At 38.8% G+C, this 16428-nt stretch overlaps 1 protein-coding gene across 1 annotated transcript in view; it reads left to right on the top strand.

Annotated features, from left to right (window-relative positions):
• Positions 1 to 16428, top strand: part of LOC106634675 (uncharacterized) — a 77797-nt gene that overhangs the window by 23300 nt on the left and 38069 nt on the right. Inside the window, exons 2-3 of the mRNA XM_063603755.1 lie at positions 4135 to 4339; positions 13080 to 13182. Of these exons, the coding sequence (XP_063459825.1) occupies positions 4135 to 4339; positions 13080 to 13182 (308 nt within the window). The remainder of the gene's footprint in view (positions 1 to 4134; positions 4340 to 13079; positions 13183 to 16428) is intronic.

The following is a 16428-nucleotide window of genomic DNA, read 5'->3' as shown; positions in this document are numbered from 1 at the left end:
ATGCAACATTTAGGCAGGAAAACAGAAATGCCTGTCCTCACATAGGTCCGTGGGCACAGGCTCACGGGTGGAGCTCTAGCCAGGGACCACACCCTTCCCTTCCCTTCCCTACACTTCCCTGCCCTCCTCTAGTATCACTGTTATGTCACATAAAAATATTAGACTGGGGGTTAAATGAAGAATGCTTACTGAAATAGCCAAGGACTGACATACGTGCTTATGTGTGAGGTTAGGAACCACTCTCCTGCCTCATCCTAACTACCTTTATTTATCATATTGCTTGGATGCAATTATATGAAAAGAAATATAGCAACAAGATTTTTAAAGGTCATATGAAGATGGGATCAAGCAGCTAGAAAGCCACTTGAGGAATATTACACTGCCTTTTCCCATTAAATCAGAGAAAATAATTTTTTTTTTTTTGGAGACAGGGTCTCCCTCTGTCACCCAGGCTGGAGTGCAGTGGCACAATCTCAGGTCACTGCAGCCTTGACCGTCCAGGCTCAAGTGATCCTCTCACCTCAGCCTTCCAGGTCGTTGGGACTACAGGCACACGCCACCGTGACTGGCTAATTTTTTGTATTTTCACCATGGTGCCCAGGCTGGTCTCTGAACTCTTGAGCTGCCTCGGCCTCCCAAAGTGCTGGGATTACAGGCGTGAGCCACTGTGCCTGGCCAAGAGAAAAGAATTTGTTTGACATTGGCTCATGTTTCATATCAAGTGAATCAGAAGAATCAGATATTTTTTTAAAAAGTAATTAATTCTTTATGGTATTCCTTCTACCTATGATTGCACAAACACACATTAACTGTTTGCCAAAGCCCACAAAACAGCTGAAGTGTATTTCTTGGTCCTGCTGCTGATCTGGTTATCTGAGGCAAATGCCTACTTAATCAAAAAAACAGCAAGAGGGGAGCCAGCTAAGGTGGCTCACGCCTGTAATACCAGCACTTTGGGAAGCAGAGGCGGGAGAATCGCTTGAGCCCAGGTGTTCAAGACCAACCTGGACAACATAGTGAAACCCTGTCTCTACAAAAAATAGAAAAATTAGCCAGGTGTGGTGGTGCGTGCCTGTAGTCCCAGCTACTCAGGAGGCTGAAGTGGGAGGATCCCTTGAGCCTGAGAGGTTGAGGCTGCAGTGAACCATGATTGTGCCATTGCATTCCAGCCTGGGCAAGAGAGTAAGACCCAGTCTCAAAAACAAGAAAAAGAACAAGTGGCAAGAGGAATAGTATGAAGCCTTGGGAAGGAAATGCCCAGCATTAATCAAATAGATATTATTCAAAAGTAGGGCATGATGGATATTTATTATACTGGTGTTAACGGTAAAGCGATACCTTTTGGAAGCGACAGCATCACTTTCAACTATGTTATTGTAGTTCTTCTCTATTTCCCACTTTGAGTAGAACTTGTGCTCAAGTTGTTAATGTTAACAGACTTTGATTTGCCAGTGCCTTCTCTGGCTCTCTGTGCTTTCAAGGCTGGGGTTGTGTGTAAATGCTGACTGTGTATTTTCCAGTGATTTAATTAAAATCTCTTTATAATATTTGCTGGACTCCAACCTAGATAGGGTAGAATTAAGTCTTTTTAAAAGTTCCTGTCCTCAAGGAGTTTTTAACCTAGAATAGAAACCAGATAAACTCACACAAATATAACTAATGGTATGAGGAAGTAAGTGATACATTAAAAAAAAAAAAAGTCCCTAAAGAAAGTGGTATTACTTTATTACTTTGGCTTCAGAGGATGAAGAAGGCTTCATGTGAGAAGAGGGGTTTGAGCTGAGCCTAGCAGGATGGTATTTCTGGAAGTGATGCAGAGACCAGTGTGGTTTCAGCAGATGGATCCTGTGGGGGACTTGGGGAAATGAGGTTGGACTGGCAAGAGAGAGAGCTATGCAGTGCTTAAATTTAGGCCAAGGAGTTTGGATGTTAAACAATTAAGGATGTACTCTACCAAAATTGGATTTTCCAAGACCAGCATGGATTTCATGACATTTTGCCCTTTCCAATTAAGGTGATTTAAGTGTGACAATATTTAAAGTTTAACAAAGCTTATATATATATATATTTAAAAATCAGGTAATACATATTTTTTTCAGACTGTGTTCTAATTTGGTATTTGGAAATAGAATCATTTATCCAGTCTTCAAATATTTGCTAAATATCTGTGCCAGGCTCAGGATTGGACATTTATGGAATAGGTCAACAATTATTTATTAGGTGCTTACTATGGGCCAGGCTGTGTCCTAGGCACTTAGGGTACAGTATAGAGCAAAAAGAAAAACACTTGCCCTCATGGAGCTTTTATTCTAGTGGTATGTTAGTTTGCTAGGGCTGCCATAGCTGGGTGGCTTAAACAACAGATGTTTATTTTCCTGCAGTTCTGTAGGTTGGAAGTTCATGATCAAGGTGGTGTTGGCAGGGCTGGTTTCTTCAGGGGAGCTGTGCGGGAAGGATCTGCTCCAGACTTCTTCTTGTTGACTTGTAGATGGCCCTCTTCTCCCTTTGTCTTCACATTGTCTTCCCTCTGTCTGCATCCAGATTTTCTCTTAAAGAACATCGGTCATATTACATTAGGTCCTACTCTAATGACCTCATTTGAACTTAATTACTTCTGTAAAGACCCTATCTCCAAATACAGTCACATTGGGCTGGGCATGGTGTCTCACACCTGTAATCCCAGCACTTTGGGAGGCTTAGATGGGCGGATCACTTGAGCCTGGGAGTTTGAGACCAGCCTGGGCAACACAGCAAGACGTTGTCTCTACAAAAAATACAAAAATTAGCCAAGCATGGTGGTGTGTGTCTGTAGTCCCAGCTTCTTGGGAGGCTGAGGTGGGAGGATTGCTTGACCCTGGGAGGTTGAGACCAGCTTGGACAATGTGGCGAAACTCCATCTCTACAAAAAACTAGCCAGGTGTGGTGGCGTGTGCCTGTAGTCCCAGCTGCCCAGGAGGCTGAGGTGGAAGGATCATCTGAGACTGGACAGTCGAGGCTGCAGTGAGCCGTGATCACACCACTGCACTCCAGCCTGGGTGATGGAGTGAGACCTTGTCTCAAAAAACAAGCAAACAAACACAACCCAAATGCAGTAATATTCTTGGATATGAAGGGTTAGGACTTCAACATGAATTGTGGCTAGGGACACAGTTCTGCCTGTAACAAGTGGAAATTGGTGATAAAGCAGTGAATAAACCCTAGAAGTTGGGTGGTCGTTTGCAATGTGGCAGGCACTGTACCAGGCATGTTCGTGTGCATCATTTCATTGAATGCTTGTAACCAACCTGTGAGATAGGTGTTGTTATCTCCACTTTACAGTGAGGAAACTGAGGGCAGACCACGTTTGTTCATAGGGAGGTTTGCTTTTGTGATAGTATGTTTAATGCTTTCATTGGGTCAAAGCCTTGGAAATAGAAATTGAGCTACAGCTAAATGTGTAGCTGAATTTATGGTGAATTCAGATTCAGAGCAGACCAAAGTCTGGATGTTAAAATAGAGCTGGGGGTGGGGAAGGTTTGTTTGTTTGTTTTACATTAGGTTCTAAGAATAAAACCAAAGATAGGAGGTTTTTGTTGTTGTTGTTTTTGTTTTTGTTTCGAGACAGAGTCTCGCTGTGTCGTCCAGGCTGGAGTGCAGTGGCACAATCTCAGCTGACTGCAACCGCCACCTCCCAGGTTCAAGCGATTCTCCTGCCTCAGCCTCCCAAGTAGCTGGAATTACAGGTGCACACCACCATGTCTGGCTAATTTATTTTTGTATTTTTAGTAGAGACGGGGTTTCGCCATGTTGACGAGGCTGGTCTTCAACTCCTGACTTCAAGTGATCTGCCCGCCTTGGCCTCCCAAAGTGCTGGGATTACAGGCATGAGCCACACATCTGGCCAGGAGTAATCTTTACAATTAAGTATGTTTTTTTCTCTGTAGACAGTCCAGTATATTATATAATAACATTTTTATATATAATAAAACATTAGTATACAAATTTATAATGATAATTCTAATAATTTATGGTAAGTATATAATCATTTTACATATAGCCTACATTTTATATAGTACTGATCATTTCCTTTTGATTATCTAGATTCAAATAAGTTTATAGGTCATTTTTGACCTGTACCTTTTGATTTATCCCCAGATTAGGAGCCTGCCTGGGCACTCCTCCTGTGGGAGAAATCCTCTTTGCATCAATCAAAAGCTTTGCTTTTGATTCAACCCTGCAGCTCCTCTGGTGGGCAGATTCGGATTCAGCAAACACTTATGGAGGTCCTGCCCACCATGTAGCAGGTCATTTTACATCAATCCATGTTTCTCAAAAATATGGAAAAGCAAAGGATAATATGGTGCGTGTTCTATAAACATCCATTTTATTCCATTATTTTATGAAATAAAAATCTAAATTAACTGATGAATAATTTAAAACAGAATTTCAACATTGAGACAATGTAGATATATATTATGGTATAAAATGAAGCATTTGCACGAACTTTTTAGCTAAAATCTGTTTCAAAGAAGTTGCTTTTGTTTTTAGTGTACCTTGAGTTCAACACAGATGTGAATGCCTGCTTTTTCCAGAAGGGTTCTTGGGAGAAAACACTGGAGAAGTTCTAAGCACTTTTTTTTTTTTTTTTTTTTTTTTAGAGATGGGTTCTTACTGTGTTGTTCAGGCTGGAGTGCAATGGTGCAATCATAGCTCACTGCAGCCTTGACCTCCTGGGCTCAAGTGATACCCCTGTCTCAGCCTCTCGAGTAGCTGGGACTACAGGCATGCACCACCACACCCAGTTTGAACACTTTATTCATCCAAGTTTCATAACAACCATATGAGGTGTATAATCCTCATTCAAGAGATCAGAAAACAGAAGCTGAGATAAATTATCTTGTCTTAGTTAATACAGTAAGTAAATAGCAGAGGCAGATGTGAAGCTTCCTGGCTGTAATTCCAGGGCATTTTCTATTGCACTAAAGCCACTCCTTGGATGAATAGGCTCAGTCCTCATGGGGCTGGGTAGGTCTCACAGCTCTGCATTTCCACAAGTACCACCCTCCTTCATTCATGAATTCATGCACTTACTTACACTTTACTCAACAAATATTTATTGGGAGGTAAATTTGGGCCACACTTTATTCCAGACCCTGATGACAAGGGGGTAGCAATGAAGGCATAGCTCATTCCCTCATGGAGCCTGCATTCTAGTGGGAGAACAGATATTCAACAAATAGTTACCAAAACATTTTTCAAAACTGTAATAAGAGTTATAAAGGAAAAATACATGGTACCAGAAGACGAATAAAACAGGTGAATTAGTCTAGACTGATGCTCAAGGTCTCTTTCAGAAAGTTGACCTTTGAGATGAAGTTTCAATCATGAATTAACTGGGGGAAAACTTATTTGCACTTAAAATAGTTACAAATTACCATCCTACAAAACCCTTCATGACAATTCTGTCTATCTCCATTAGATTTCTTCTCTGTTCTACAAGATCAAATGCTCACTTTCAGGGATCACGTTTATTCTCTTCTATTATATTGTTCCTACTGTCTGTCCATCCATCCATCCATTCATCCATCCATCCATCCATCCATCCATCCATTAGCTATCTAATAAACTTTCCTTGAGCACCTAATATAAGCCTGGCACTGTTTCACCCCAAGTTCTTTATTTTTTCCTCTCTCTTCTCCTTTTTTCTTTTTGACTTCTTTTTTTTATCTGCCCCTTTATATGATTCTTGAATCTTCTATTTTTGACACCCATCTTTGATGTTATTCTCTTCCCAGTTCTCTTCCATCTCCTCCACCTTGACTAAAAGTATAACTACTCATTCTATTTTCAACAAATGGGTTCTTCACATTTTTATGAAATAAATATTTTTCTAATCAGGTGCGAGAAAATAGATGCTTGTTTGTTTTTACTTTTAATTTCCTTTTTGGTTTTATCGGCTGATTGTAGTTTCTATCTCTTAATAAAGAAATGCCACTAATATAAAACAAACTTTTTGGGGGATATCCATCTATCTATCTCTATCATTTATCTGTATTTTGGATCAGTTCTTTTTTTTCACTATAAATACATGGAGGTATACAGCTCTATTTGTTTCACATAATATAGCATCTGGAGCTAATGATAATTGCTTCCTAAACTTTTCACATGCTTTAAAAAGAGGTACATCATGGCCGGGCACGGTGGCTCATGCCTGTAATCCCAGCACTTTGAGAGGCCAAGGTGGGCAGATCACCTGAGGTCGGGAGTTTGAGACCAGCCTGACCAACATGGAGAAACCCCGTCTTTACTGAAAATACAAAATCAGCCGGGCATGGTGGCACATGCCTGTATTCCCAGCTACTCGGGAGGCTGAGGCAGGAGAATGACTTGAACCTGGGAGGCAGAGGTTGCAGTGAGCCAAGATCATGCCATTGCACTATCATCTTTTCTAGGCCTGCTAATATGCTTGTTCTACCTCTGATATAAATGTACAAATAGATTCAGAAATGCATAGCTCCAAGCTACCCTTCTTTCAGCTTCTTCTATCAAGTTCTCTTTGTCTTCTCTGTCATAACCTGAACATGAGAAATTGTGGTCAATGATTATATAGCATATCAACTATTTAGGCAAACCGCAGGAAAAGTTCTACACTTTGTTCTCTAGCTACATACAAGTCAGTCAAATTTACCAAATCTTTGGAAAGTCTGAAGACCCAGAGTATACTACATAGTAAGTTCTACCTATCAAATGGTAAGTAGAGGGGACATCACCTTATAGTCATGATGGAATAATAATAGCCTGACCTAACTGCCCATTATAAATTATTGTAATTAATAACTGCTTTTGGACATTGAGCAACAGTCTATATATGACTGTGATCCCTAAGAGAAGAGAAACAAAGTGAATTCAATGACTGCCCTGGTTTTCTGTCTGAAAGCAATTTCTAGACCATGGATCCAGGAAGGAGGGATATGAGCAGATCCTAGTAGCCTCGCTGAATTGATGAGATGAAGATCAGAGTTTGGGGAGGCTGAGGTGGTGAGAGGTACTGGGGCAGAGTTCTGAGAAGGAGGAAGCTATGCAGAAAAAGAGCTCCAGAAATATGCATAGGAATCTCTTGAATTTTTGTTGAGTGTTAGGATACAAGTATGTAGAATGATGCTCTACAAGTCTGGGCAAGAAAAGACTTTTTAGTTGTAAGCTGAATAAACCCAGAGCACACATGAAATGGGAAAGTGTTTTTTGTCTGACTAGCCAAAGGGGAGTCCTCATTCAGCCCTGAAGCATTCAGTGGAGACCTTGGAGGCATCACAAGTTAGAAAATAGGGCTGAACTATCCTTGGAGTGAAGGGTACTCTAGACCGGGGGTGGACATTTTTTGTTAAATTTTCAGAGAGCAAACATTTTAGGCTTGTGGGTCATATATTCTCTGTCACAACTAATCCATTTTAGTGTGAAGGCAGCCATAGACAATAGATAAATCAGTAGGGATGGCTGAGTTCCCATAAAACTTTATTAACAAAAATAGGTGGCTATCCTGTAGGCTGTAGTTTGCAGACCTCTGTTCTAGAACAGTGCTGTCTAGTAGAAATATAATGCATGCCACATATATAGTAAAAAGAAATAGATAAAATTAATTTTAGTAATATATTTTACTTAACACAGTATATCCAAAGTGTCATCAATATGTAATCAATATAAAATTATTAATGAGATACTTTGCATTCTTATTCTCATACTAGGTCTTCCAAATCCAGTGTGTATTTTATGCCTTTATCACATCTCAATTCAGATTAGCCACATTTCAGTAGGCACATGTAGCTAGTGACTACCTTATTGGACAGCACAGCCCTAGCCTCTCTCTAGTAAAGCTTAAAAACGGATCTTGAAGATTAGCACTTAACTTCACTGCCTAGCAAAAGAAAGTCCAATACTATTTAAAGGAAGACAACATAATGCAGACACTTAATAATGTAATGATAACAATGCCAGCATCAAACACAATCACTAGATATGCTAAAAAGCAGAAAAAAATACCTGTAACAAGAAGAAGAATCAGTTAAGAGAAACAGAACTGGAAGTAACAAGGTAATGGAATTAGCAGACAAGGATGTTACAACAAATTTTATTAGTGTGTATCAATATTTAAAGGAAAACACAAAAACAGTTGGGTATGGTGGCTCACGCGGATGATCCCAGCAATTTGGGAAGTTAGAGTGGGAGGATTGCTTGAGCTCAGACGTTCAAGACCAGTCTGGGCAACTAAGTGATACTCCATCTCTACCAAAGATAATTTAAAAATTAGTTGGGCGTGGTGGTGCATGCCTGTGGTCCCAGCTACTTGGGAGGCTAAGGTGGGAGGATCATGAGGTTGAGGTTGTAGTGAGCTGTGATTGTGCCACTGCGCTCCAGCCCGAGTGACACAGTGAGACCCTGTCTCTAAATAAAATAAAATAAAATAAAAATAAACAAAAACACAATAATAATCAGAAAACAATGAAAGATACAAAAGAACCATGATGAAAAAAATACAACATCTGAAATGAAAATTTCACTAGATGGGATTAATAGATTAGGCAATGGATTAGTGAACCTACAAATACAGCAACGTTACCTATGCAAGATGAATCACAGAGAGAAATAAAAAACTGAAAAAAAAATAGTGAACAGAGACCCAGTGATCTGTGGGATAATATCAAGCAGTCTATCATACATGGAGAAAAGGATAAGGGACAGAAAAAGTATTTGAAGAAATAATAGCTGAAATATTTCAAAATTTGATGAAAACTGTATTTCATAAATCTAAGAAGCTTAATGAACCAGGAGCTGAAATAATTTCATCAAAAAAAATTAAGGTCTAGGTATGGTGGCATGCACTTTTGTAGTCCCAGGTACTAGAGAGGCTAAGGTGGGAATATTGTTTGAGCCTAGGGTTTGAGACCAGCTGGGGCAACATAACAAGACCCCATCTCCAAAAATAAAATGAAATAAAGAAACAAAGGCACGTAATTAAGTTGCTGAAGACCAATGTTGCACAGAAAATCTTAAAGGCAATCAGAGAAGAATACACATTATATACAAAACAGACAATGGAAGGATCACAGACTTCATTTCACTTCCAACTTTGCAAGCCTGAAGACAATGAAATAACATCTTTAGAGTGCTCAAAGGAAAAGGCAGCCTTGAATTCTATATTTAATGAAAACATCTTCAAAAACAAAGATGAAATAAAGTTTATCAGACATAACTTGAGGGAATTTGTTGTCGGCAGATATATGCAACAAGAAATGTTTAAAGGAAATTATTCAGGCCAAAGCAAAATGATACCAGATGGAAACTTGAAAGACACTATTTCAGAAATAGTAAATATGTGGACAAATAGAAAAGACTTTGTGTCCTTATTTTTAAATTTCTTGGAAAGCTAATTGACTGCATGAAGCAAAAATAGTAACAATGTATTTTTGAGATATATCAAATATGTATTAATAGAAGTAAAATATTTGACCACAGCTTTAAGGACAGGATAGGGAGAAATGGAAGTCTATATAGATGCCCCTTAATTTATGATGGGGTTACATCCTGATAAACGCATCGTAAGTAGAAAATATCGTAAGTCAAAATTGGCATTTTAGGGACACCATGGGATGCAAAACCATAAAACACAGTATCAAAAAACACTGGCAACACAGTACACTGTAGAGTATCTGTTGTTTACCTTCGTGACTGCATGGCTGGCTGGCAACTGTGGCTTACTGCCACTGCCCAGCATTGCAAGAGACTATCACACTGCATATTGCTAGCCAAGGAAAAGATCAAAATTTAAAATCCAAAGTATGATTTCTACTGAATGTGTATTGCTTTCCTACCATCATAAAGTCAAACCATGGTAAGCCTGTAGCTATAAGAGTTTTACATTACATATTAAGTAGCATAATATTAGTTGAACATGTATAATGAGTTAGAAATGTGTATTATAAAAAGCAGGAAAATTATGAAAAATAAAATAAGTTTTATATATAAAACATATATGTGTGTTTGTGTATATACATATATATATCCAGCAATAGAGATAAAATGAAATATTAAAAAGCACTAATTAAATCAAAAGAAGCAGAAAAAAAGAAACAAACAATAACAAGGAGAGATGAGTCTAATAGAAAACCAATAGCAAATAATAGATTTAAATTCAGCCATACCGATAATTATGTTAAATGTAAGTGGTCTAAACACTCGAATTAAAAGTCAGAGATTGTCAGACTGGTTACAAAAAGTAAGATCCTATTATGTGCTGTGTACAAGAAAACCACTTTGTAGAACAGAAAGTTAGAATTAAAAGGATGGAAAAAGAGGTACTATGCAAACATGAATTACAAGAAAGCTAGACTGGTTATGTTAGAGCAGACAATATAAAAAGGAATATTACTAGGAATAAGGAGGAACTTTTCATAATGATAAAGGCGTCAATTCATCAGGATGATATGACAATCCTAAATGTACTAGAGCTTCAAAATACATGTAGCAAAACTTGACAGAACTGAAAGGAAATTTTAAAAAACCCCACAGTTACAGTTACAGATTTCAATACTCTTCACTTAGCAATCGATAAAGAAGTAAGACAGAAAATCAGCAAGGATATAGAAGACAGCACCAGTCAACTGGACCTAACTGGACTCTGTCCAATGACAGCAGAATACATTCTTTTCAAGTTCACATGGAACATTAACCAAAAGAGACTAAATGTTAATCATAAACAAGTTCCAACAAATTTAAAAGTATTGAAATCATAGAGTATGTCCTCCACCCATAATGAAATTAAATTAGAAATAAATAACAGCTATTTGAGAAATCTCCAAATATTTAGGAATTAAGCAATAGACGACTAAACAACACATGGGTCAGAGAAGAAATCACAAGAGAACTTAAAAAATATTTTGAACTGAATAAAAATGAAAACATATCAAAAGTGTGGGATGTAGATGTAGCTACAGCAGTGTCTCAAGGGAAATGTAAAATATTAAATGTTTATATTAGAAAATAAGAAAGGTCTAAAATTAGCAATCTAAGATACTGCCTTAAAAAATCAAGACACGGAAGACAAATTAAACCCAAAGGAAACAGAAGGGAGAAAATAACAAAGACAAAAGCAGAAATCAATAAAAGATAAAACAAAAATAATACAGAAAATCAATGAAACCTAAAGCTGGTTCTTGGAAAATTTCAACAAAGTTTATAAACTTGTAGCCAGATTTGTTAAGAAAAAAAGGGAGAAGACACAAAATATCATACTAGAAATGAGAGTAGGACAGATGCTACAAACATCACAAGGAAAATACATGAATATTATGAATAACTTCATGTCAATAAATTCAACAACCTAGATGAATGGACAGTTCCTTAGAAAATACAACATACTGTGTGTGACTGAAGAAGTTGAATAGCCCTATATTTAGTAAAGAAATTAAATGTGTAGTTTAAAAACCTCCCACAAAAAAACCTTGAGGCCCAGATGGCTTCGGTTGTGAATTCTATCAAACTTTTAAGAAAGAAATATACCAATGTTTTACAAACTCTTAGAAACTAGGAGGATGAAATACTGCCCAGTTCATCTTATGAGGCTAGCGTCATCTTGGTATGAAATCTGATAGATATTACAAGGGGAAAAAACTTCATAAACACAGACGTAAAAATCCTTAGCAAAATACTAGCAAATTGTGTGCAACACTCTCTTAAAGAAATAATGTGTCATGGCCAAGTGGGGGCTATTGCAGGAATGTATGAGCAGCTAGAGGAAGACCATCGAAGGTGGGGGTGTATGATGATAGAAGAACAAATAAAAGTAAGAAGAGAGCACCTTTGGCTCCAATCGTCTTGATTTCTATTTTGACTGTGGTCAACATTACCAAGCATTTACCACATTCCAGGAAACATGTTCAGAGCTTTATGTGGATTCTTTTGTTTAGTCTTTATTAGAACCCCATGAAGTAGGTACTGTTGTAGTGGGCATTTTATAGATGAGTAAACTAAGGCACAGAGAAACTTGAGAACCTGTCTGCAGTCCCCTGGCTGTTAAGATTTGGACCGATGCTTGTCTGACTTCAGACCCTGCACTCTTTATTAATGTGACACTTTGCACAGAACTACTCATTTTCTTTGCTTTTGCCTAGCAAGGCTTATTTCATCAATCTGAAACACTTACCCACTTTTTTGGTCCATAATTAAGAACTGATCTCTGAATCAAAATGCTAACTACTTTCAAATGCAGAATATTTCCAAAATAAAAGTATGTTTCTTAAATTACAAAAGTCATAACAGGACACTGGGAGATATGTTCCATTATCCCCTCCTCAATTTTGATGTGGTTACAAATATTGTGGTGTCCAAGAAGTGGAAAAAAATCCTTTCCCCTGCTATGTGTAGAACAAAATGCTTTTACTTTTCAGTGTGTGTAGACCTAGATTTCAATGCTGGCACTGTGGCTTGATGGCATATAGACCAGACCTGGGCAAGTTATTTAAGCCCGGTGAGCTTCATTCCCCATTTGTAAGGTTCTGCCTTCCACACAGGATAGTGTGAGGATTAGAAAGCTATCCAGCCACACTTCAATTTTCTTTTCTTTCCTCTGCTTTTCCCTGGCTTTTTCTCCTCGATGCTGCTTCCCCGGAGTCTCAGAAGTTTGAGTCTCTCAAGAAAAGTGTTTATCAAACTTTTAATTTTTTAATTTTTATTTTCTATATTCACCTTATCTTACATAATTTCAAAGTTGTTTTGACCATTGTCCACTGTAAGAAACATGCTTTACTTCATAAACCAGTATATACATTATACACAAATGTATGTATAATGAACGTGATCACCCAATTTACAGTACACACTGGGAAAGTTATTATTTTGAAGGTAGCAACCATGCTGGGCCAATAAGAATAAAGCAGGGTGTTCTGGGCAAATTGGGCCACATGTCCCCAAATCACTTGACCTTATGTATTTGGATACATTCTGTTTTCTTGTATTCTAGCTAATTTAAAAAATGCTTTTCAGGACTTATTACATTAATTTTGTAACCCACTAATGAGTCTAAACCAAGCATTTCTGATTACCTCTAGAGAATAACTTGTCTGACTACCAGTATTCTTGGATGCAGAAGTGCTGAAGATGAGCACACACACGTACGGAGAATTTCTGGAGAATTCAGCTGCTCAGAACAAGGTGCATTCCAATTGCCAGAGCTACACTCATTCTAACTCCCTTCATTCATTCTCTACCCATTCTTTCATTCACTGATTTGTCAAATGCTTTGAGCACATGCTGTGTTACCAAATGCTGGGAGCTATCAGACACTGGGTGCTGGGACATAGTTTCTGCCCTTGAGGAGTTCCTGTGTTCTAGTGGGGCTGACACAAAAATAATCATAGGACAGGGAGATGAGTGACACCTTAAAGGTGAACAAAAGGCCTTAGGAACATGGACGAAAGATCCACCAGCCATGCCAGGGAGAAGGAATGGGTTCTGAGGAATAGAGTTAACATTGAAATTGAAGTTCTTGAGCAAGATGTGGATGGACTCGGGGAGTGAGAGGAGCTACTCAAACCGGCCAGCACGCTGCTCAAGGCAGCTCACAAGCCGGTGTACACGATATTTTACTACTAGAGTTAGTATGTATGTGTATCTATTTCTGTTGTTTTCTCAAACTTAGTTTAAACTTCATGAGCTTATGTCACTTCATGACACCCCCTCTATGTCTATCTCCCCAACCTAGTTGGTTTTTTTTTTTTTTTTTTTTTGAGACAGTTTCACTCTTGTTGCCCAGTCTGGAGTGCAATGGCGCGATCTTGGCTTACTGCAACCACCTCCCAGGTTCAAATGATTCTCCTGCCTCAGCCTCCCGAGCAGCTGGGATTACAGGCGCCCATCACCATGGTCAGCTAATTTTTGTATTTTTAGTAGAGATGGGGTTTCACTATGTTGGTCACGCTGGTCTCGAACTCCTGACCTCGTGATCCGCCCGCCTCGGCCTCCCAAAGTGCTGGGATTACAGGCGTGAGCCACCGCACCCGGCCTCCCCAACCTGGTTTTTTAACATACAGCGAATTGGTGTGAGTTCCGTCTTCTTTCTTCTTTCACCCAACTTATCCAGCTCTCTTTTTCTTCACAGCACTTTTCGTCTTCTAAGTATACTATATAATTGACTTAACTGTGATGTTGACTATCTGTTTCTTCCAGAATGTAAGGAGAAGATTGGTCTGGATTTTTTTTTTTCTACTGTGGTGTCTCCCGGTTCCTAGAAAGGTGTCTAGTACGTACATAGTAGGTTCCTGATAAATGCCGGGAATGCCTTGAAAGGGTTAGCAAATTTCCATATCCAGGACATAGTTACTATCCTCTCAGGTTGGAAGGAAAGTGTAAAGAAAAATAAAGGCCTACAAAGGATCATTTCTAAAAGCATCCTTTTCCTCTCCCCGCTTCAACAGTACTTATTGGTCATCTGCTCTGGGTTAGCCCTGCTCTGGGATTTCAAGAAGAGCAAAACAGATCCCATCCTATTTTCATGGACGTCTCCTGCCAGAGTGGAAGTAGATGTTAATGAACTATATTATTGAAAATTTGGGATAACTGCTAAAGAAAACAAGTGGAATATTTTATGCTTTTGTTATGAAAGCATGAAATAGCAGCACATGACTTGGCCTGGGAAGTCAGGGAAGTTATTTTTAAGCTGAGTAGAAGTCAACTCAGTGAGAGAAAAGAGTGGGAGAGAGAGCATTCAGGCAGAAGAAATAGAATGACAAAGGTCATGGTATGGGAGAGAGAATGGCTGAGTGTCCCAGGTGTGGTGGGAGCCAGGGTGAGGGAAGAGGGGCTCAGCATCATAGAGGAGGTAGGTCAGGCAGACCGCACAGTTGGACACATGCACCAAGAGGTTGGCCTTTTAGCCAGAGAGCAAAGAGCAGCCATGGGCAGGTTGAGAGCTGGTGAGTTAAGGGATAGTTTTGGTTAAAGCATGGACAGTGGATTGGAGAGTATGGCAGAGAGGATATAGGGAAGCCAGGTAGGAGAGTGCTGCCATGGTCAAAGCAAGATGCGATAGTTGGAGTGGAAATGAAGAGAAATGGGCAGATTAGAGAAATATTTAGGAGTTAGAATTGAAGTTAATGGCTGTCCTGATTCCAAAAAAAAAAAAAATAGGTGACAGCTTGTCTGTATAAAGTTTTGAATGTGTCTATAAACCAAAATGTAAATAAAGCAGCATCTTGACTTGTTTGTCCTTATTCTCTGTGATATGTCAAAGATATTGGTAAAGAAATAAGCCCAATCTGCAGTAGATCTAGGAGCCTGCCTATGGCTGGTGGGCCTTCTGGGAAGGAAAATGAGAAAATACTATCGGGAAGTCCTAGTGTAATTGAGGGAGAGATAATAAAAGGGTGTGTGTGTGCGCACACTCTGGTTTGGAATCATAGACGCCTGCCTCACCTCTTTTACGCCCTTTCTTCTAGGCCTGCTTCTTTCTTTCAGCATATACTTTTCAGCGTATACCCGTTAAAATCAGTGGTTCTTTATTTTTTATTTATTTATTTATTTATTAATTATTTTATTTATTTTTATCCTTGCCAGCAGGAAGTCAAAAATCAGTGGTTCTTAATGTTCCTTGTCCTCTATCCTGAGAATAATGCACAACCAATAAGCATAGAACATTTTATATTACATGTCAGGGGCCTTGGGACCACAGATTGAGAATCTCGGGACAGCAGAGTTTATAAAAAGGCAATTCATAGACAAAAATACATTTAGTCAATAAATATGTGAAAAGCTGGTCAAGTGCATTAACAACAACAACAACAAAAAGCCAACAGAACCAATCATGAGATAGCATTTTTCATCTCTCAGATTGGCAAAGTTTCAAAGGCTTGATAATCCCCACCTTTGGCCTTTGTGGGCAGAGATGAGCACTCTTGTATAACCCTGGGCGAATATAAAATGAAACAACTTTTTAGAGAGCAATTAGGCAGTAGTTTTCAAAATTTTTAATGCATAGTTTCTTTAACCTACTAATTCAAAGTCTAAGAAACTATCCTTTAGGAAAGCAAACATAGATATCCAAATAGTCAAGGATGTTCATTGCAGCAACAACTAGAAAATTAGGAACTGCTTGAATGACCACCAACAAAGAAATGGTTCAATTAATTTTTAAACATACCCATCCATACAGTGGAATGCTGTGTAGCCAAAAAGAATGAGATCTATCTGTACTGATAATTAAGTGAAAAAGGCAAGTTGCAGACCAACATATGTGGCACAATATATTCTGTATTAGAGAACTCACAAAACATTATTTGTGTTGGACATAAATGCTTTTTATTTATTTATTTATTTTTCAGACGGAGTCTCGCTCTGTCGCCCAGGCTGGAGGGCAGTGGCACAACCTCGGCTCACTGCAATCTCCGCCTCCTGGGTTCACAC

Source organism: Pan paniscus, chromosome 3 (genome assembly GCF_029289425.2).
Source record: "Pan paniscus chromosome 3, NHGRI_mPanPan1-v2.0_pri, whole genome shotgun sequence".
Lineage (NCBI taxonomy): Eukaryota > Metazoa > Chordata > Mammalia > Primates > Hominidae > Pan > Pan paniscus.
The sequence above is the reverse complement of the archived record's forward strand: the minus strand, read 5'-3'. Positions and strand labels throughout refer to the sequence as shown.